Raw genomic sequence first — 23,398 nt, 5'->3', positions numbered from 1 at the left:
GCATCTCTTGGATGATTAGTGACTTTGAGCTTGTTTTCATATGTCGCTCAGCCTTCTGTATGACCTCTTTCGAAAAGCAAATTGTATTTCTTAATCCCTTTCACCTTTTTCAACCAACCCCCCTCATGGTAGCCATCAGTTTGTTCTCTGTATCTATGAGTTTGTTTCTGTTTTGTTTTGTTCATTTATTTTGTTTTCTGGATTCTTTACATAAGTGAAATCATGTGATATTTGTCTTTCTCTGCCTTTTTTTCACTTAGTGTATTACCCATCCATGCTGTCACAATTAGCCGGGTTTCATCCCTTTTCGTGGCTGAGTAATATTCCATTATATATGTACCACATCTTCTTTATCTATTTGCCTGTTGATGAACAGACACTTAGATTGTTTCTATTTCTTGGCTATTGTAAATAATGCTTTAATGAACATAGGGGTGTATATATCTTTTCGAATTAGTGTTTTGGATTTCTTTGGATAAATATCCAGAAGTGGAATTGCTGGGTCATAAAGTAGTTCTATTTTTAATTTTTGATGAACCTCCATACTATTTTCTGTAGTAGCTGCACCAATACTTGTTATATGATTTATTGATGATAGCCATTTTGACACATATGAGGTGATATCTCATTGTGGTTTTAATTTGTATTTCCCTAATGATTAGTGATGTTGAGAATCTTTTCATATGTCTATTGGCCATCTGTATATCCTCTTTAGAATAATGTCAGTTCAGGTCCTCTGCCCATTTTAAATCAAATTGCTCTGATTTTTTTTATTGGTGTCTATGTTGAATGAGTTTTTAAATATATTTTGGATATTAACCCCTTACTGCATATGTCATTGGTGCATTTATGTATTTCTGAACTAATACAGTCAAGTTTTGCCTGTTTTGGATCTTTTCTTTTGAATCATACTATTTATTCTTCTATGTTTTCTTTCAGTTAATATTGTTTATGAGAGCCATCCAGGTTGTGGTGTGTTTTTTTAGTTTTTCATTTGATTTCTTGTGTAGGGAAATGTTATCGATCTATTTTCCTGTTAATAGAAAATGAGTCATTTCCCTTTTGTGGTTACTAAGAACAATACAACTATGAACATTTTTGTGTTTTTCACAGATTTATACCTAGATGTGGAAGAGCTGGGTCATAGGGTATGCCTGTTTTAAGGTTACTAACTTAGCCAAATTCTTTCCCAAAGTGGTTATACCAGTTTACATTTGCCATAGGAAATGAGTGAGAATTCTGGGAGTTACACATTATTGCCAGTGCAAAAATATAATAATTTATAAAAAATAAAAAGTTTTATGAGCGTATTTTCTTTCGCACTTAAATTCAACATGTACATGTGTGTGCGTGCACACACACACACATACATACATACAGAGTACTCCAAGGATAGTTGATTAATTTTGCTTAGGATTAATACTATATAAAAGATAAAAATCATTTTAGCTTTGGAGATGGTTAAGGAGTTGCCATAATAGGATATTTTATAACTGCCTGGCCGGCGTGGCTCAGTGGTTGAGCGTCGATCTATCAACGGTTGGATTCCTGATCAGGGCACATGCCCGGGTTGCGGGCTCGATCCCCAGTAGGGTGCGTGCAGCAGGCAGCTAATCCATGATTCTTATCTTGGATATTTCTATCTCTCTCCCTCTTCCTACCTCTCTCTGAAATCAATAAAATAAATTAAAAAAATATATTTTATACCTCTGCTCCCTGCCTCTGTAATTGAGATGGTAGTAATCTTTGAAATAATGGTCAAACATGTTTTTTTCTTTATTTGGAAACTTATCATTAACTTCAAAGGACATGGATTACAGCAGTATGATCTGAAGTAAAATAACTTAGCCAGAGAGGGGAAACTTTAGTCAGAGATTAGAAGATTTAGTGCTCATTAATTTCAGTATATTTTGAAAGAAGTATTCAAAGTTTTGTGTGACTTTGATTTTTGTCCCCTTTAACTTCATTAGCCCTTGTGCCATTTCCTTGGGATAGGATTGTGTTAACTGCTTACATCCTGTGTAATTCCTAATTGAAGTAGGTGTACCTTTTTCCCTGGCAATGATATTAAGCTCTATATTACACTAAAAGAAAATATATTCTGTAATGCAGTGTGACACTTGTAATAGGGGTCTCTTTGATTTAATATGAGCATAATGAAGGTCAGAGATTTATTGTATGTAGAAGTTTGTTTCTAGGGAGAATTTTTAAAAGAATAGCATGATTCTAGTTCTCTTATTTTGATACAGATCATTTTCTTTGGCTTGCTTTTATTAGTAGAGATCCCCAAATTTAGTTGCGAGTGCCCTACCAGAATATATAATACTAAAGGATTCCTGCAGTTTGGCATAGTTGTTAGCAACAGCCTTGGATGTACACCTCTGTGATATTTGCCTGTAAATATTCTTTTTCACTGGTGCTTGCTTTTAGAAAAATATTTAAAAATTTTTTAACTTGATTTGAAAGAGACAGAGAGAGAAACATCAATATGTTGTGCCACTTATTTATGTATTCATTGTTTCTTGTATGTACCCTGACCAGGGTTGAACCCACAACCTTGGCATATTTGGACGATGCTCTAACCAACTGAGCTGCTACCTGGCTAGGATAATGTTAATGTAGCAACAGCATAGTTCTTTTGGCTTTGGCAAGATGCCTTTTCTCTTTCTCTGAAACATTTGTTTTTATGGGGTGATACGATACTACTCTTAAAAAATGCACTCAAGCAATTTTCAGGAAAAAAAAAAAGGAATGTCTATCTGAAATAATAGAAGTAGTTCTTTTGGTCTTTGTCATTATATAGAATCTCTGCATTTCTGAAGACTGTATTTTTGCTTTTTAAAAATTCCTTATTTTACGTATTTATATTGATAGTGGTTCATATATATATTTAAAAATACATATTTTTATTGATTTCAGAGAGGAAGGAAGAGGAAGAGAGAGAAATATCAATGATGAGAGAGAATCATTGATTGGCTGCCTCCTGCACGCCCCCTACTGGGGATCGAGCCCACAACCTGGGCATGTGCCCTTGATCGGAATTGAACCTGGGACCCTTCAGTCCACAGGCCGATGCTCTATCCACTGAGCCAAACCGGCTAGGGCCACATATATATTTTTTGCCTTTAGTCCAAATTATGTTACTTTATTTTCCTGTTATTTGTTATTTCTACCTTTCTTGCTATCACGTGTGGTGCTGCTGGATATATAAGTTCCTAATTTTTGAGGCAATATATTTTTTTAGGGGTATGTATCCTAAAATGGAATCTGTTTTTTGGTTGCTGTTAATCTTCACCTGAGGATATTTTTCCATTGATTTTTAGAGAGAGTGGAAAGGAGAGAGAAAGGGAGGGAGAGAGAGAAACAATTAGTTGCCTCCCACATGTGCCTGCAATCCAGGTTCGGTTCCTTGACTGGGAATCGAACCCATGACTTTTTGGTGAGTGGGCCAATGCTCTAACCATAGAACCACACTGGCCAAGGTAGAATCATTGTTGAGTTAAGGTTTTAAGGCAGTTGTGACGTATGCTCTGTAGTTCTGGGAACATGGTAAACTCATTCACAGTATCTTATTTGTGTCCTGTGTTTTTAGATCCCTGTCAATAAGGGGTGAGGTTATTAAAATTTTACTTTTGTTATTGACATGCATGTAGCAATATATTTATTTTTCAAATATTCATTCATTCATTCTAAGCCTCACCTGAGGATATGTTTTATTGGTTTTAGAGAGAGAAGAAGGGAGAGAAAGCACATCAATGTGAGAGAGAAACATTGATTGGTTGCCTTCTGTACGCACCTGGACCGGAGATAAAAACCATAACCTGGGTATGTGCCCTAACCAGAATTTGAACCTGCGACCGTTTTGTGCACCAGTCTACATTTTAACCAACTGAGCCACACTGGCAAGGGCACAATATATTTTAATATCTATTATTCTTAACAAATAGCTTTCTTTTCTTTTACATTTTTCAATACTATCATTTATTGTCCTAGGTAAGTTTAATCTTGTTTTATCAGGATGAATTTGATTTTATATAGCTTTATATAATTTTATGGCCTTCACTTCATTTTACTTTGCAAATTTCAATATACAGTGGTTGGTTTTTATCATAATTCTATGTATTTTAGACATAAAAAATATGATTCTAGGAAGAGGTCTATAGTTTCCACTAGATTATAAAAGGCCCACTGAAATTAAAGAACTCCACCCTATGGAGAATGGATTCTTTAATATTAAATGACTGGAGAATTGCCCTCCACTGGTGGAATGCAGTGCTAGAGTGGTTTAGACTAGATAGAGAGGAGCTGGTTAGATTGATTGCTTGACTCTAGAAAGGGGCCTGAGTGAAGTGGTCTCAAATCAATCACAGGCTGATGGGCAGTTTATTGCCAGCAAAAAGTGGAGAAATGTAATTTTGTTTACATAGAATGCTAGTTATTCTTCTGTTTTACAAGTTTATGGCCATTGAACTATCCTATATAATAAAAACTAATATACTAATTAGACCAAACAGCAGAACGACCGTCCAGACGACCTTCCGGATGAAGTCGGGGCTGCGAGGGCAGGCTGAGGCTGCGAGGGGCTGCGAGGGCCGAGCCCCTTGTACGAATTTCGTGCATCAGGCCTCTAGTATTAGAAAATAAAAATGAGGAACAAAAGAAAACACCTCTCTATTTATCTCCTTACAACTCTTTTTAATATGACATATATACTTGGAGTATGTGTATGTATATACAGGGTGTCCCAAAAAATGTATACACACTTAACATCTGATGGCTGTTGCTTTCTTTTCAGATTTAATCCATTGGAATTAATCATTACTCAAAGTATATATACCATGGAACACCCTATATGTATGTGTATACGTGTAAACATGTATATAGAAAGTTATACATACAGAAACATATACACATGTACATTTACTTTTTAAAATTTATTGATTTTAGAGAGAGAGGAAGATGGAGAGTAAGAGAGAGAAAAACATTGATATTTTGCTCAGTTATTTATGCATTCATTGGTTGATTCTTGTAATTGCCCTGTCCGGGGACTGAACCTATACCCCTGGCACATTGGGATGATGCTCCAACCAACTGACCTACTTGGCTAGGGCTGTACATGTTCTTTTTAAAAACAGAATTGAGATTATACTCTATAAGTAGCTTTTCCTTTTTTGGGTTCAGGTTTATTGAAATGTAATTTACATGAAGTGAAATTCACTTTTTTTAGTTTATCGTTATGTGAGTTTTGACAAACATAGAGACATGTAATTCCCACTATAATCAAGATATAGAAGTTGTATCACTCCCCCAAATCTCTTTGTCTTTTTGTAGTTATCCTCATTCCCTTGCAATCATTTATCTCTTGTAAATCCTTTTTCAAAATGTAATCATTGTACATTATGCAGTTTCAAGTCTGGCTTCTATTATTTAGCATATTTTTTCCTTTTAGGGTTTTGGTTTTAGATTATGCTTCAAGAACCTTCTATCAAATTAATGGAAATATTCATGTTTATAATTTTCCTAAGAATTTCAGTGCTTCAGTATTGAAAATTTAAGCCTTTTGTCAGTTTGGCATTTACTTTAGTATAAATTGTGAGGCAGAAAATTCAGTTTTAAAAAGTTTGCCAGTTTAGTTATGTTTATTAAGATTATGTTACTATTATAATACTCTTACTAATATAATAAATGTTGATTTCCTCACAGGTAGCAAGACAGCCAGGACCCCCGACCCCTTCCCCTTATGCAGCACATGAAATAAACAAGGGGCATCCAAATCTTGCGGCAACGCCCCCGGGACATGCATCGTCCCCTGGCCTCTCTCAAGTAAGAAAAACTATATTTAAAAAATAATAAATTGCCATGTAAAAGCATTTCCGGTTTTCTAAAGCAAATTTTAAGCAATAATTTACATTACTTAAAAAGTAATTTCTATCTTGTCTTTTGTATTTAATGGTGGTTACTAACGATTTGATACATTTCATTTATGGAGGCATTCAAAATGAACAGTGATTCTTAGTTCTTCTTTTTATTGTTTTAGAAGTTAGAATGTATTTTGAAATTTGTTAAAACCACAAAACACTTGTTTGCTTTTCAGTGCGTAATCTGTAGTCTCCACTCTTCTCTCTTTTTTGGTGGAATGTTGGTGGTTATCTTCTAGTTTTGTAAAAAGTGGTGTATCTTTCCTTCTTGAGTAACTTTGGTGGCTTTTTTGTTTGTTTTGGTTTTTTATTTTGTAAATAGATTATTGACATTTGTTAAGCTTAAAATTTTGTTAAATTGTTAAAAAATAATGAACTCCTTAAATGTATTTCCAGTTAAAAGGCACAGCAGACATTAAAACACTGTTTTAAAAAGATAACACTGTGGGTTTCCTGCTTTTTAAGCTATTTCCCAAGATACTGTTTTGCTTGCACCAACCCACCATCGCATGCTTATTTGGGCTTCCTTGTGGTTAAGAGCTGGCCAGAGTTATAAATTCTCGTACTGGAATGAATGTGTAGAAAGTCAAGCCAATAACCTTGACCCATGTTATTTGACAGTGTTATTTATGCTTAAGAACTGCTCCTTTTAGTAATGAAAATTAATTTTATAACATTATCTTTAATTTTGCCTTCCATATTTTAGGCCTTGTAAAGCTTGAATAATAAGAAATAAACAATTACTTATTAAAAATAATGCTGAAAGCTGGTGATTATAAGTTACGGACTGGGACTGATTAATGCTAGTTTAGATTATAGAATGTTTGAAGAAGCAATGTGCAGCTTGCCAAACCATTATTGAAATAGCCCTATTAAGAAATATATAAATTAATTTGGACTTAGTACTATGCTTAAACTCAGTCTAAATCATTCCTATTTAATTTTGAATTTTAAAAGTAAAACATGTCAAAATGAACTCTTGTTTAAAATGAGGTTCTTGTGTAGGTAGGTCTTCATGTCACTGAAGAGAACCACCCACGCTATTAATAAGATATATTGGCCTATCTCTAATCAAGAGAGAAAAACTAAATACTGTTTAATTTTAATTTTTTAAATATATTTCATTGATTTTTTTACAGAGAGGAAGGGAAAGGGATAGAGAGCCAGAAATATCAGTGAGAGAGAAACATCAATCAGCCGCCTCCTGCACACACCCTACTGGGGATGTGCCCGCAACCAAGGTACATGACCTTGACCGGAATTGAACCTGGGACCCTTCAGTCCACAGGCCGACCCTCTATCCACTGAGCCAAACCAGTCAGGGCTATGTACTGTTTTAAATAGGGAAAATCATATATATATATGGCTAATATGCAAAGTGTCCCCTCAGGAGTTCAACCGGGATACCATGAGTTCGATTGCTCACTATGATGTGCGCTGACCACCAGGGGGCGGTGCAGAACGAAGGAAGGTCCTAGCCGGCAGCCGGAAGGCCCTGATGGGCCCTGATCGCCGGCCAGGCCTAGGGACTGGGCCTCTAGTTTATTTTAAAGGTTCATTAAATATAACAGGGAATTGGCGTAATGAAGTGTCAATAATGTAAAAAGAGAACTCTAAAGAATACAGTCATAATTCATTTCTTGACTATCTCCCATCTTGAACAATTTGGTTCTCGACCAAGTTGTTCACAGAAAAAAATGTCTCTGTTGTTGAACCAAACTTCATAGTTTTCCAAAATGGCAACCCTTTCAAGCTGGATACCTCAGCATGACAAAAAGCATCTCTCTGGCAAGGAGAGAATGCTTTTGTTGCTGGGGAAATCAATAATTAGCACAATTTTAAAACATAAAGAGGCCATCAAGAGTGCTAATGTTGCTAAGGGTGTGAAAGAAATAATGATCATAGGCAATTGAAGAGATAGAAAAACTCTGGGTGATTTGGATAAAGGAAAAGCAATTAACCAGTGACAGACATGTAGGAGGCAGTGCTGTATGAACCAGCAAAGATGCTACATGCTGACATCCCTGGATCAAGTGCTGATAGTGTTTTCTTTAAGGCTAGTGGGGGGTGGTTCGATACATTTAAGAAAAGGAGTGTTTATTTACGGATTAAACAGTATATTAGGCATGTACTGTATATAAGAAAGGTCAAAATAGGGAATCATTGGGGGGGTCTGGAATGGATTAATTCAACTTACATGATATTAATGGGAAAAAATGATTTGGTTTTTGAACAGATCACTTCTCAAACAGCCTGCCAGAACAAATTAAGTTTAAGAACCGAGAATGCACTGTATAACACTAGCAAACATAAGGATCAGCTGCCTGTCCTGGGGCTGATAGAATACCTATGGAAGAGCCTTCTCCATGGCTGGTAGTGGAGAGTACACAGCTGTGGCTCACCTTATAGTAGAGAATTCACTATAGCACCATTCCAGTGGAACATGCTAGAAACCCTTCCTGTGGAACTTACTGGAAATTGCCCTATGGAGTCCTGGGCAAGGCTGGCTTCTTTAGTATCAGTGTCCTTTAACAAAGAGCTGTTCAGTGCACAGTGACTGAGGTTTCTTACTGCATCTGTTTGGCACAGACACTTCAGATTACCTCTGATCAGTTGGATCATAGGTCCCACGTGATAAGCAGCTTGCATTGGAACCCAAACTTGCTCCATAGTCTTCTCTTGTTCAGGTCATCACTCAAAGGTGGAAACCACCCAGGTGACTCTGTAGGTAAGTCACGGTATAGCCACTTAAATGTAGTGTACTAGGTGTACCGGTTAATAATGGCAGATTTTGTAATAAAAGAAAACACAATAATTTCAAGAGAAACATCAAAAGTGCTTTATTCAAAGTAATGTCCATCGCTAGCTACACATTTCCCCCATCTTTCAGGTAATTTGTGGATACCGTCCCAATAGAACTTTTCTTGTTTTGAGGTAAACCATTCAAAGACCCAATTTTCCACTTCTTCGTATGTTTTGAAGTGCTGCTCAGAAAGTGCGTGTGCCACCGATAGGAACAAGTGGTAATCTGAAGGAGCAAGGTCTGGTGAATACGGCGGGTGGGTTAATACTTCCTAGGCAAGATCTTTTAACGTGTCTTTAACTGGTTTTGAAATGTGTGATAGTGCGTTATCATGAAGTAAAATTACTTTGCCGTGTCTTCTGGCCCATTCTGGTCTTTTCACGATCAAAGTGTGGTTCAAATTGATTATTTGTTGTCGGTAGCGACCAATATTAATGGTTTCACCTGGTTTTAGAAGCTCATAATACATCACACCTTCCTGATCCCACCAAACGCAGAGCATTGTCTTCTTTTCGAAGCTGTTTGGCCTTGCAGTCGATGTTGATGGTTGACCTGGATCAACCTATGATTTTGTTCATTTGGGGATTCTCAAAATAAATTCACTTTTCATCGCCAGTCACAATTCGATGCAAAAAAGACTTCCTTTCGTGCCATTGAAACAACATTTTACGGATGACTTTTCGTTTTTCCATTTGTCTTTTGTTCAGTTGATGTGGCACCCATTTTTCTTCCTTTAAAATCTTTCCCATTGCTTGTAAATGATTGTAAATTGTTTGCTGAGCAACGTTTAATCTTTCTGCAAGTTGTTTTTGAGTTTTACACGCATCTTCACCCAATAATGCTTGTAATTGTTGGTCTTCAAACTTTTTCTGTTGACCTGGACATTCTTTGTCTTTCACATCAAAATCATCACTTTTAAAGCATTTAAACCAGCATTCACAAGTATCTTGAGTTGGAGCATGTTCACCATAAGCTTCCCGAAGTATATGATAATTTTCAGCAGCACTTTTCTTCAAAATAAAGTAATGAATTATAACTTCCCGCAAATGCTCTTTTTTTTGGCACGAAATTGGACATTTTTAAGTGTAAAAATATCTATGATGTTAACACCTTCAGCAAATTTGACATATGAAGTTTTGAAGCTTGCTGTCAATACAACAAAATAGTATACATATCAAATCGCATATATATCAACATATGTGTAACTCCATCTATAGAAAAAAATTCGCATTATTAACTGGTACACCTAGTATGTTGTCTCCAAAACTCAAAAAACCAAACCTCTTTCCTCCTTTTTTCATGGTAGTAGTTAGTGTTAGGTAAGAGGACCCCCCCCCCCCCCCCACCTGCCCACTGAGATTTAGTAGACCTTACTGGATAGGGCAATACTTTTTCAGAGTTTGACCTAGTGGGAATTCTTATTAGCGATCAGTTTCCCTTTTGTAAATAACAGGATTGTATGAGATCTAAAGTTCCTTCAAGATCTCCATGGGTTTTAGAAACAACTTTAGATTTAAAACTAGGCAAACTTTGCATTCTTTTTCATTTTGTATCTTTTAAAAAAATACCAGAAGTTTGTTATTTGAATTATCTTAAATCACTTAAATTAAGAAAGACAAAAGTATTTCCTACTTATTGCTCAATTGTTGGCACTTTTCTATTTTTTCTTGGTGTCACTGTCAAGACTCCTAAGCTGTGTTCACAAGTAATCAGTGAGAAGACATGCTCAGAATAATGCCAAAGTGCAGTGATACATGTTTTCTGCCTACTGTTCCTGGAAATTTCATTTAGTCCTTTTTTCTTAGAGATTAACTCTGTGTTATATAGTGGGCTGAGATGGTAATGATCCATGGGTTAGATTCTTTATTGTCTGTGGAAAGGCCAAGAAAAGGACTTTTTCACTGAGGAATAGTGATTGATTATGCTATTTATTTTAACACTACAATTTTTATACTTTTTGTGTGATTTAAAAACATATTTTGTCTTTCCTAAAGAAAATAAATTCTGATTTTGACAACTCTTGACAATCAGCCTTGCTAATAATTAGGATCAAGTAGAGGAAGTTTTTTTCACATTTCACTTTTGAAATTGATGAGTATTTACTTTCCTTCACAAAAGAAAGCCAAGTACAGTTGACAATTTTTATGCTCCCCTAATCCCTATGGAACACATTGTGGCTGCCTCAGGTAGTCTGTGAGCGGAGTGGTGTTTGGAAGCTGTAGTCATAGCACATGAGGATTTGATGTTGGCCCGTAAACCTGCAGATTGACTGCATTGTGTTGGCACTGTTGGAGCTAAATCTTACTCACTTTTGTTTTGTTTTATTTTTTAGTTGATCGTATGCCTATTTACTTAAAAATTTACACCTTGTTGAAAATTTCTTCAACAAATATTGCCATTAAACATTTTACAAATTAACATGCCATTACAAATGTCATTAGTATGAAAGTACTAAGTTACAAAGGCCTAAAAAATATTCAGATCATTTATGTCTGTGGTTTTAACTGCTATATGCTAAACAGTCCTGTAAGCTCTTTTCTCTAACTATTGAGATTTATTTTAATGTGGTCATATTTGATTGGAGAATTTGAGCTCTTTTGTCATTGTTTTGTTTTTATTAACAAAAACAGTTGCAACCATGTTTATAAAGTAAGACTTCACCAAATGTTTCCTATTAGGTGACTTTCTTTTTTATTTTATGACTTACCATGAAATATTCCTTAAGTAATTTCTATATGCTTGTTTGATTATGCTTTTCTTTGTGTTACATGTAGCTAGAAAAAAAATCACAGTGAATTTTTTTCAAAATTTCTGGGGTTAGATTTGAAGTGTTACTGCAAAAGTAATTTAAGTACAATTATTATTCAGACTTTCCTCACCATATACCCCAAGTTTTAGATTCCATTTGGCAAATCTACAAACTAGAACCCATAGTTTGAAATACCTAAGTATAAAGAGTGAAAGTTTTAAAAATCAAAAAATCAGTTATTCAGCACTGTTTTAGAAAGCCAAAGACTTTTGTAAAAACCGATCATTAAGAACTGATTGTGATTTCACATATGCTTCTTTTGTTGTCTGTGATGTAGGCTCATTTTGTTGTTGTTGATGTTCATTTTCATTTGAATTCTGTGTGTGTGTGGGGGGGAGGGTTAGGATTTGTTACATTTAAAAAATATATTTTTATTGATTTCAGAGAGGAAGGGAGATAGGAACATCAGTGATGAGAGGGAACCATTGATTGGCTGCCTCCTGCAGGTTGGACCGAGCCCACAACCCAGGCATGTGCCCTTGACCGGAATTGAATCTGGGACCCTTTGGTCTGCAGGCTGATGCTCTATCCACTGAGCCAAATCGGGCTAGGGTGGGATTTGTTACATTTATAGAGTTGTTTGTTTCCTCTGGACATAACCTGGAGGCTCTTCTTGATTTCTCTGGCTACTAACTCTCACTTCTTATAATTGATAGTGCAAAACCTCTCTTAGAGTTTCCCTTGCAAGTTTATATCTCTTTGGAATTTCACACTTTACTACTTTTCCATAGGTCTAGAAGAGAAACTCACTTTGGGGCCACCAGTCTATTTTTTATCTAGCTGTAACATTCATATATTTTAGATTTTTATGGTTCTAAAAATTGCAACTTCAATTCAGTTACAGAAATGAGCATGTATCATTACATCTTGGGATGTGAAATCAAACAGGTAAGTTTTAAGGAGAATCAGGGAATGGAGCAGTTCAACTGTTCAAAGTGCTTGTGATATTTCCTGCAAAAATATGTAGTTCATCTGTCTTAATCTGCTTGGGCTGCTGTAACAAAATACCATAGGCTGGGTGGCTTAAACAACACACATTTATTTTTTTCTTTTCTGGATGGCGGGAAATCCAAGATCAGGGTGCCAGCTGGTTTAATTCCTGGCAAGGGCCTTCTTGGTTTTAGAAGTTCATCTTGCTGTGTCCTCACATGGTAGAGATAGACAGACAAACAAGCTCTCTGCTGTGTTTTATAAAGGCACTAATCCCACCATGAGGGCCCCACTCCCATGGCCTCATCTAATCCCAGTTGTCTGCCAAAGGCCCCATGTCCAAATACCATCACATAGGGAATTGGGGCTTCAACATGTGATTTTTGGGAGGTGCGGGGGTGGTGGTGGGAGGGAGCACATCTCATTCCATAGTACCATTTATGTGATTCAGAAAGTTGTGGGGAAAGTGGGCAAGTAGGACTATGGGAGAAAGGTCATTAGAAGAGATAAGTATCATAGACATGCATGTATTAATCTGATGGAGGGGTTTGGGGTATATGGGCTTATTCATATGTGCTTAGATTGGGTGGGGTTGGGGTTGTTCATTTTGTAGGGATGTGGGAGAAGGGAGAAGGCAAGCTTAATGCAGGACTATTTTATCAGGAGTCAGATGAGAAAGTTTACTTGGAAGTATTGTGCTAACTACAAAGTATAATATACAAAAACTAGCATCTTTATAGAACTAAGAATTGTGAATTTCAGTGACTCAACACTCAATGAAAAGCAGACTATACAGACATCATGAAGCTTTGTGGTGATAATAAATTCTGTCAATGAATAGTGAAGGAGAGGTTAAGTTAAATTTAAAGCAAGTAGAATCATTTACAGAAAATAGAATCAATTATCTGTAAACAATGAATATTGTAGATAGATACATTAGAATGACTGATATGAAAATAAAATGTTACACTTACCAAATATGCAATCTTTTTTTCTCAATGAAATATATTTATTTACTGTTCCTTTTTCTCAGATATCCAGTCAAACTGATAACTAGGTAACAAGAAGAGCTATATCTGATTATAAACTCTCCAACCATTGATAGACCCCCCCCCCTTTTTGTTCCTCTGTGAGAAATGATAAACACAAGCTATCTGAATTCTCTCTCTCAAACGATGGCTTTTCTGTCTGCCTTATTTTATTCCATAGCTATCTAAGTAGGTGTTACCTAGAAGAAATAAATTATGTTGCCAATATTTTATTAACCTTTCATAGGCAAAATAAATCTCCTTTTTAGTTACCTGTCAAAGATACTCCATTTTCAGGTACTACACTATATTATTCAGGACTATATTACTACTCTTGATCTCCATTAAAATTACCCATCTTCTTTTATGGTTTAATTATAAATTTTTGACCTTTCTGTTTAGTACAATTGATTGCATGGCAACCTAATTAGTTTAGCAGTGTAGCTGTTAAAGCTTTGTTAAGGAAAAAAGGAACCATACTAAGTATTTCAAGTAGAGGGGATTAACTACATAAATTTGTTATACTAACTGATTGATTATCAAGGGGATGCTAAGGGAGGAAGCAGGTAGGGAATAAAAGAGAAATGGTGGTGTTGCCAGAATCTAGGAGCTAGGAGGAAGGGTCCTTTAGGACTCTTGTTCAGAGCTCTGAGAAGGAAGTTCCTTGAACATCAGAAACTCAGGTGAGAGAACCAAGTGAGGGTGAGGCTGGCACTTTGAATATCAAGTATGCATGCATTCCTCTCTTCTGCTGGCATCTCTGAGAGGCTTTGAGAGGCTGGGGAATGCGAATGAAAATAATGTCTGGAACCATACTGATAGCTTAAAGCACCCTCCTGCTATTTACAGGATGGGTCAGCTGAAAGACAGTAGGTAAGTAACTGGCACAAACAATGGTAAAAGGATGTAGAATTTTCTTACAAATAAAGAATAAGATAGGATCAATGGATCCCAATGATTTTAACAGCCAGAACAGGGAATAATAAAAAGTAAATATGATAAAATAATAGGGATGTGGAATATGTTGGTAAATGTAATAACAAGTTAAATGTCCCTATTAAATATTACTCAAATTGGTCAAAAACTAAAATCTAGCCCTGGCCTGTTTAGTGGTTAGAGCGCCACCTTGAGGCCTGAAGGGTCGTGGGTTCACTTCTCGTCAAGCGCAAGTACCTTGGTTGCAGGCTTGATCCCAGCCCCAGTTGGGGCATGTGTGGGAGGCAACCAATCGATGTGTCTGTCACATTTATATTTCTCTCTCCCTCTCTTTCTCCCTTCCCTTTCACTCTAAAAATCAGTGAACCCTGGCCGGTGTTGCTCGGTGGTTGAGTGTTGACCTGTGAACCAGGAGGTCACGGTTTGACTCCCAGTGGTCAGGGCATATGCCTGGGTTGTGAGTTAGAACCCCAGTGTGGGATGTGTAGGAGGCAGCCAATCAATGATTCTCTTTCATCATTGATGTTTCTATCTCTTGCTCTCTCCTTTCACCTCTGAGATCAATAAGAACATTAAAAAAATGAATGGAAAAAATACCCTCTGGTGAGGGTATATGCACTTAATCTAGATATATGCACTTAGACATAACACAGAAAGATTGAAAACAAGAGCATGGAAATGTTAACAGAAAAATGCTAATAAAAAGAAAGCAGGTATAAGCAACTTTTAGTAGTCTACATAGAATTCAAGGCAAAAACATGTACGGGAGAGCAGTAATTTCCACAATATAAAGATTTAATTTCTGGAAAATGTAACATAAACTCTTATTTACTTAATAATTGGTTTAGAATATATATATATATATATATATATATATATATATATATATGTAGCAAATGTAAAAGAAATTGAAATTGACAAATTGGTAACTAGTGTGGGAGTCTGAATCTCAGAGAAATAGATCAGTAAGTAATCATATAGACCAGTGTTGGGAAACTATGACCCAAGGGCCAAATCTGGTCCCTCTTCTGGTTTTGGTAAATAAAGTTTTACTGGAATACAGCCATATTGATTTACTTATGAATTTTGCTTTTGTTTTACAACCAAAGAGTTGAATAGTTGCTAGAGATTGTATGGTCTGCAAAACCTAAAATATTATCTTGACATTTACAGAACAAAAAATTGCCAACCCCTGACATAGATCAGCAAACTATAAAGATCAAGTATTTTGGGTTTTGTGGGCCAGATTATCCTTTGCATATTCTTCATTATTTAACTCCTTTAATATGTAAAATCCTTTCTTAGCTGGCCTTATAAGAACACATGCCAAGGGCCACAGTTTGCCAACCCCTGATATAGATAAATGACAATAATAGTAAACTTGTTTTATATGAATATATAAATTAACACAAGCATATGTATATGAAAAAAGAATTTTTCTCTGGCTTGCATTGCTGTGTTTAGAGGCAAGCATGTCAAACTCGGCCAGTGGGCCACATGCAGACCAGCTGCGAGTTCGACATGCTTGTGGATCATGAGTTCAATTTCTGGTCAAGGGCACGTGCCTAGGTTGTAGGTCTGGTCCCTGCCCACGATTGGCCCATGGTGATGTGGGAGGCAGCCAATTGATGTGTCTGTGTCTCTCTCTCTCCTCCTCCCTTCCACTATCTTTAGAATCAATGGGAAAAATATCCTCAATCAAAAAAAAAAAGGAATTTTGTACATAGTCAATGAAAAAAATAATTGAGATTAGTAATTTGAAAATCATAATTACCATACTTTAAAAATATAGAGAGAACTTGTTATTATTCAACAAAGATAAAAGATTTAAAAGGCTATGGGTAATTTAAAGTAATTAAAACTTTGTTTTTTAGTAATTTTCTCATTTAACAATGGGAAAAGTGGGCCCTTTTTTGAAGTACACAAGGAGCATTTATAGAACTTGATCATATGTTAGACTACAGAGAAGAATGTTAAATTCTTATCATATTTATATTTTCTGAATATACTTCTACAGAATTAGAACTTAATAAAATTGCAGTTATGTTTACACTGAAACTTTATAGAATATAATTACTGTTTTTAAAAGCTAATCAAGCTTATAATTTATTTTATTGAACATAATTTTCATTATCTTAAACATAATGTATGAATAAAAATATGAATGCTAAAACCTATTTATTTGGAAACTTAAACTCTTGACTTAAAGATAAAATCAAAGTAGAAAATGCTATCTTTAGAAATTAATGACAAATAGCATTTTGTATCAGAATTGGCCAATTTGTGTCTTCAACAGAATGCTACTTTTGATAATAGCAAACTTGATGGTGTCAGAAAATGCATATGCGTGCATGTGTGTGTAAAACATTTGCATGTCACTAATGATTATTGTGTTGAGCATCACTTTATGTGCTGATAGGCCATTTGTGTGTTCAAGTTCTTTGCCCACTTTTTTTTTTTTAATATATTTTATTGATTTTTTTACAGAGAGGAAGGGAGAGGGAGAGAAAGTTAGAAACATTGATGAGAGAGAAACATTGGTCAGCTGCCTCCTGCACAACCCCTCCTGGGGATGTGCCCGCAACCAAGGTACATGCCCTTGACCGGAATTGAACCCGGGACCCTTCAGTCCGCAGGCCGAAGCTCTATCCACTGAGCCAAACCGGTTAGGGCTGCCCACTTTTTAATTGGATTAATTTAGTTATTGAGTTAGGAGTTCTTTATATATTCTGCTTCTCAATTGCATTTTCACTCTGTTGATATTATCATTTGCACAAAAGTTCTTAATTTTGAATGAAGTCTTATTTATCTGTTTTTTCTCTCATTGCCTACGCCTTCGGTGTCATATCCAAGAAACCATCGCCAAATCAGCAGTTATTTCATTATACCAAATGCAGCATAAACTAACTATTGTGTTACTTCTCCACTTCTAAAATTTTAAACACATGGAAATTTTATCCTTTTAGAAAACAGTAGCAGGTTAGAGAAAAAAGTTTTGGGTTACCAAGGGGTCAGTCCATATTGATTGGAGTGATAGAACTATGTGATCAACACCTGCCAATAACAACCCCAGCTGAGTGAGAAAAATCGCTGAGAGTCCACCTACCATGTCCATGAGAAATTCCAAAGACTGTTAAGGGTTCATGTCAAGAGTATATATCAAGGTGCACATTGGGAGTTAGAGAAGTTGGATACTGAAGTGATGACTCAGGAGCAGCTGATCTTATTTACATAAACATTTGGCAACATTTAAGAAGGGAAGGATGTAGCAAAAGGAATGGAGCCTGGCAACGGGCAAAGCAAGTAAGTATCAGGGACTAGAAGGCATTACTGTTTGGTTTTGAGAGTTATTATCTTTTAACTTCAGTAGCTATGAAATTAGGAAGTATAAAACCAAAAGAGGGGAAAACACTGTTGAGGTTTGTGTTAGAAAACGGGATTATATTACTTTGTGTAACCAGTAGAAAAGATGAAAGCAATAAAAAAGCTGGATGCATACAAAAGACATCCTTCACCAAATCTTTGTGTTTTGCTTTGTTTTATTTACTCAAAAAGTCTTAAGGAATACAGATTTCTTGAAGAAGGGCAATTTTTAGAAGGTCTTTGAAAAAGACAATCTCATACTATTACTATAACATGCAATGTTAAGCTAGTGCTATAACAATGCTCAAAAAGTAGATCTAATGCTGTAAGAATCAGGATGACAAATTCTCATAAAAAATAATAGCTCTTGAGCAGGCAAGGGACAGTGGTGGGAGAATCTGATTGTGAAAACATTTAGAAATAATATTATTTTAAAATATATTTTTGTTGGTTTCAGAGAGGAATAGAGAGGGAGAGAGAGATGGAAACATCAATGATGAGAGAGAATCATTGATTGTCTGCCTCCTGCACACCCCACACTGGGGATTGAGCCTGAAACCCGCCCTGTGCCCTGACCGGGAATTGAACTGTGACCTCTTGGTTCTTGGTCGATGCTCACCCACTGAGCAACACCAGCCGGGCTATAATTGACCCTTCTAATACAAGCTTAGTAAGAGTATGTTGGTTGCAGGTGTCTTTGCCTTTAATACAATTTAAATGTTCCTAGATTTAAAGCCACAGTACAGTGATTTTCAAATTCTTTAAAATGGCTTTCAGCCCCCATGTAATTAGTACAGTGCCTGAACCATAAGTAAATTCTTAAATCTCTCATGGATAAAATAGCTCTACGTGAAATTTTCCAAAAGTATTACTTTGGGTCTGTTTGTACAGTGCTTTATTTGACTAAAACAGAGTTTTTCTGACTGGTATTGTTAATTTTTTTTTTGTACAGTTTAGTAAAAGTTTATTTTACAGGTACAAGCTTAACTAAAAAAAGAGCCAAATACTCTATTGTTGCATTCTCAGAGAACTTGTTCTGAGGAAGACTTATTTTGAGGAAGGGTCTGGGAATCTTTTCTTAGTGTTCAAGCTGTCATGGATTAAACAATTAAGTTTGGATTCCTAAGCCAGAAAAGTCTTCTGTCAGGATACCATAGCAGAGATTTAGTTATCTAAAAACAGTTTGGTGCTATTTGAATATAGAACTTACTACCTTTTCTGCACAGGTGATCTAATTTTCTGTTCTGAATATTCTCAGGATATAATCCACAAATAAGCTTTTACATAGAATCAAGCTTTTACATAGAAAATGTAGTATGAGAAAGGTTCATCATTTTTTGTACGAAGTATTTCAGTTAACAGAGTATGATGTGCAATCAGTTTACTTGTCAAATTTGTCTCATTCTAGAATTCTGTTTATTATGGGAAATATTTCTAGAGTTGGATTGATAAAAAGAGTGGAATGACAAGTACAGCTATTGAGATGGGTGATGAATGATATTAAAATACACTTCAATTTATGTAGAGTGATGCTTATTAAGTATCTGTTTTTGAGGTAACAGAGAGTAAGGGTAATTGGATGGTCCTAATGCAAATAAAATACATATTATGACTTATAATGAATGGTTGAATTGCCTAAAACATTCATCTAAAAATGTCCAAAAGCCACAATTAAGTAAAAGCAGTCTTTGTGTTAGATAACATTTAAAATAAAACCCCTTTAATTTTCTAGCAGTCGTATCTCTGGTGTTGAAAAAATTCCATTCAAAATGAATAACCTCTCTACTGGAGTACTTCTTAAAGAAACTTCAATTACAATTGAACTGTGATAAAATCCCAGAAAGATTTTCTCTTTATTGATCTAACTTAAAAATAAGAGATTGATCATACAGTCTTCCCATATTTTTTCTGAAGCAAAGAACTCTATATCCAAACTATAAACCATGGAAAAGAATTCTCAGTTGCTATAGTACTACGTTATAGAAAGTAAAATTGTTTTTTGTTTTTTTTTAAAGTAGAGACCTGGTTGTGAATCCCAGTTTTACCACTTATGAATTATGAAGTTTGGGATAAGTTAAACCTTCCTCCAAGTTAAACCTTGCCATTTATTAAATGGAAATAATAATACCTACATCATAGGGTGGTTGGTGTGAGGATCAAATCAAATAACAGATGCAAAGGCCCTGGCAGGTGCTGTGAATGCTCAATAAATGTTTGTTGGACTTCCTATGTTATAATAGCTTTGGAGTACTTCACATTTTTTTAAGCTGAGAATAAATTTTAGGGAATGAATTCCTTGTCTACTCTGGCATTTTTGTTTAAGATTTTTATTGATTTCAGAAAGAAAGACAGAGGGAGAGAGAGATAGAAACATCAATGATGAGAGAGAATCATTGATTGGCTGCCTCCTGCACACTTCACACTGGGGATTGAGCCCGAAATATGGGCATGTGCCCTGACCGGAAATCGAACTGTGACCTCCACTAAGCCATGCTGGCCGGCGACATTACTTTTTTCTTTTCTTTTTTTTATGTTAACACTGGCATTACATTTCAGTGTTATGTTTCCTAAACTCTTTAATATCAGATTATAACTGTATTCAATATTACTGAAAACCAGACCTTGCTACATAGGCATTTATATCATTAAACATTATTGCCTAACATGTCTGATTTATTTCCCCTGTAAAATTTTTTAAAAATAAAAACTCACACATTAGGCAAAGTTGATAAGTAGAGTGTTTTAGAAATCCCAAGATAACCACTAATAAAGCCATGGTAATGACCTTGATGTTTATCTAGAGACACAGTGAGGTTCATCTTGAAGTTTTCCAAAAGTTATTCAGCACTGGGGACTGTTAAGCAATCATTCTAGTACACGAAAAGGCAAAATTCAATCTAGTATGCACATCTATTATTTGCTTCTTTGATAAGCAAGCAGTCCTCATTGTGTTATAGTATATTTGGAAAAAAATCCAAATCCTAAAACAGGTCATTAGTTTCTAGTTTATGTATACTGCCTTTTATTTTGTGAGGTATATTATGTCTTCTCCCTGGTTCTTTTCTACTATCTTCTCAATTCCCTTTTTGCCATTTGTTCATTGCTCTGTAGAATCCAGGGCAAAAGAAATTAAAAGTGGCATCTAATCCATTGGTGTTACTTTTTGTTAATAACCCTTTTAATAGAAATCAAGATGAAAACATTTGAAAACCATACCTGAAATGATAACTTGGCATTTCTGCAAAGTTTTATTTATTTTTGTGCTGTGTTATTGTAAATCAGTATCATAAAGTATTTATTTGAACAGATAAAATATTTTTCCCTGACTAAATAAAACAAATAAAACAAGAATTGTTCTGTTTCAAGATACAAATGGGAGAAGAGGGGTGCAGGCCAGATGATGAACTGTCTATCAGTATTTGGGTAGATTAATTATATTTTGTTTTAGCTGAAGCTTGATTCAGATTTATGCCACGTTATCTATTAAGCCATGTTTTGGAGTAGATGGACTTTGATTTATAATGGACATATTTTTAATTTATTAGATGAGTGATGTCATCAGGATTGAGCAATTCTGTAGAAAATTAACTAGTAATAAAAGAAACCTAATGAGAATCTGTCTGGAGAGACATTGTTTTTTTATCTTTCATATCTACCATTTTCCTGGATATTTCTGAGAATTAAAAATGATAAGAAATTGAATGTTCGCCCTGACTGGTTTGGCTCAGTGGATAGAGTGTCAGCCTGCGGACTGAAAGATCCCAGATTCGATTCTGGTCGAGGGCATGTACCTTGGTTGCGGGCACATCCCCAGTAGGGGTGTGCAAGAGGCAGCTGATCGATGTTTCTCTCTCATCAATGTTTCTAACTCTCTCTCCCTCTTCCTTCCTCTCTGTAAAAAATCAATAAAAATATATTTAAAAAAAAAAAAAGAAATTGAATGTTCTTCAGGGAAATGCTTGTGCTATATTCCAGTGTTATGGCTGACAGAAAAGTTAAAGGTGACTTAAATAATATCTAGGAGTTCATATAGATTTGTTGTGGTAAATAGTATTTATGTGGTTAGATTTCTATTCAAACCAATTTTTAAAGCTGTTTTATTGAATATGCTTCCTACTTACCAGATTTTACTGTTAAGATGATCTGTTTTAATAAATAGCAAGATTTTCTTAAAAGTCCATTCTTCCCACAGATATTTGTATAGTGCACACTTTGTGCTAGGCACAAATGGGTTTATTTGGAAAGGCCACCTCATAAAGTTTAAGGAAAATAGTTATTTTCCTTTTAAATTGCCAACCCTATATTTAAGCCATTTATTTCTTTGAGAGATTATTTAAAGTATATGTGACTATATTCCAGCCTCCAGAATAAGTTTAGTCTGGAATCAGGAGACTTGCCTTCTGCTATTTATTTGCTTATCTGCATATATTTTTATTACATAATAGAATGCTTGCAGAATCTCTGCTAACATCCTGTTGCTGGACTTTCCAGAAAGGTCCAGTTACCGGGTTTCTTCCTTGAACTCTTTCACCTGCTTTCTTCCTCGCTCTCTGGAAATTTAGGTAACATTACTTAACTAGAAAGCCATTCAAGTGGATAGTATTAGTTTTCTTAACATTCCTTATATTTTGGGAGGCAGGCTCAGCTCTGGCTCTTCACTATACTCTCTAGGTCAGCCTTGGGCAAACTACGGCCTGCGGGCCGGATCCGGCTGTTCTCCCCTCAGCTCCTTTACTTTGAATTTATATTAGTTCACACAAACACTCCATCCATGCTTTTGTTCCGGCCCTCCAGTCCAGTTTAAGAACCCATTGTGGCCCTCGAGTCAAAAAGTTTGCCCACCCCTGCTCTAGGTCCTTGCCCTATGACTCATGTGCAAGAAGCTCATCCCTAGTTTACCTAAGCAAATTTTCCTGTTCTTTGAGGATTGTGTTATTTGGCCCACAGTTTATTTATCCTTTTTACTCTCTGCTATCTACTAGGAAGACTTCTAGCATATTCATTTTCACTCCATCCAACCATTGCCGGGGTACTTGTCCCAGCCTTACAAAGGGTTCAGCATTCTGGAGAAAGGGGCTGCGCATAGATGATTAAAAGAGTCCGGAGACGAAAAATAATTTTGAAAGGCATTGGGGGTCAGAGCTAATGGAGCTGAAAGCTACTCTCCTTGACTCAGGACCCTGCTTTTATTTAACACAATTTGTTCTAAGGCAAGGTGAAGATAATACACTTCAAAGGGTAGGGTACAGAAGCATTGTCAGTTTGGGGAATAGCCTACAGCTGTTCAGGTGTTTGGCCAACAGGAGGCAATAAAATGCCCCGAGCTGTCTGGCAGCAGACAATTATTCTATTCAGGTTTGGGGGAAGTGCCGTTTAGCCGTTCCAACAAGTAAACTACATATGTGGCTCACCCTTGTTGAGCCGCCCAAAGCTTCACCAACCTTTTGGTGAAACTCTTGTAATTATTACATGGTGAAATTGGTTTCCGGCAAACAATGCTGTGGGGGGCTCCTGCATTCACCCTCCTTTCTTCCCTTTTTTCACTTCCTCAGGGCAACTATTAATGGACAAGCACACACAGTCAGCAACCCATAAGAACACAGCCTAGATC

General features: G+C 35.9%; 1 protein-coding gene across 30 annotated transcripts in view; it reads left to right on the top strand.

Annotated features, from left to right (window-relative positions):
* The window catches only part of EIF4G3 (eukaryotic translation initiation factor 4 gamma 3), a 290,494-nt gene that overhangs the window by 90,015 nt on the left and 177,081 nt on the right, over window positions 1-23,398 (top strand). For all 30 annotated transcript variants that reach the window (XM_080657147.1, XM_080657146.1, XM_080657145.1 and 27 more), the window contains one exon: window positions 5,704-5,823. Coding sequence is in view for 24 of the 30 variants with exons in the window: in XM_080657133.1 (XP_080513259.1) it covers window positions 5,704-5,823 (120 nt within the window). In the remaining 6 variants the exon portion in view is untranslated. The remainder of the gene's footprint in view (window positions 1-5,703; window positions 5,824-23,398) is intronic.

Source organism: Plecotus auritus (genome assembly GCF_963455305.1).
Source record: "Plecotus auritus genome assembly, chromosome: 2".
NCBI classification, from domain to species: Eukaryota; Metazoa; Chordata; class Mammalia; order Chiroptera; family Vespertilionidae; genus Plecotus; species Plecotus auritus.
This window is presented reverse-complemented; position numbering and strand designations above follow the sequence as displayed.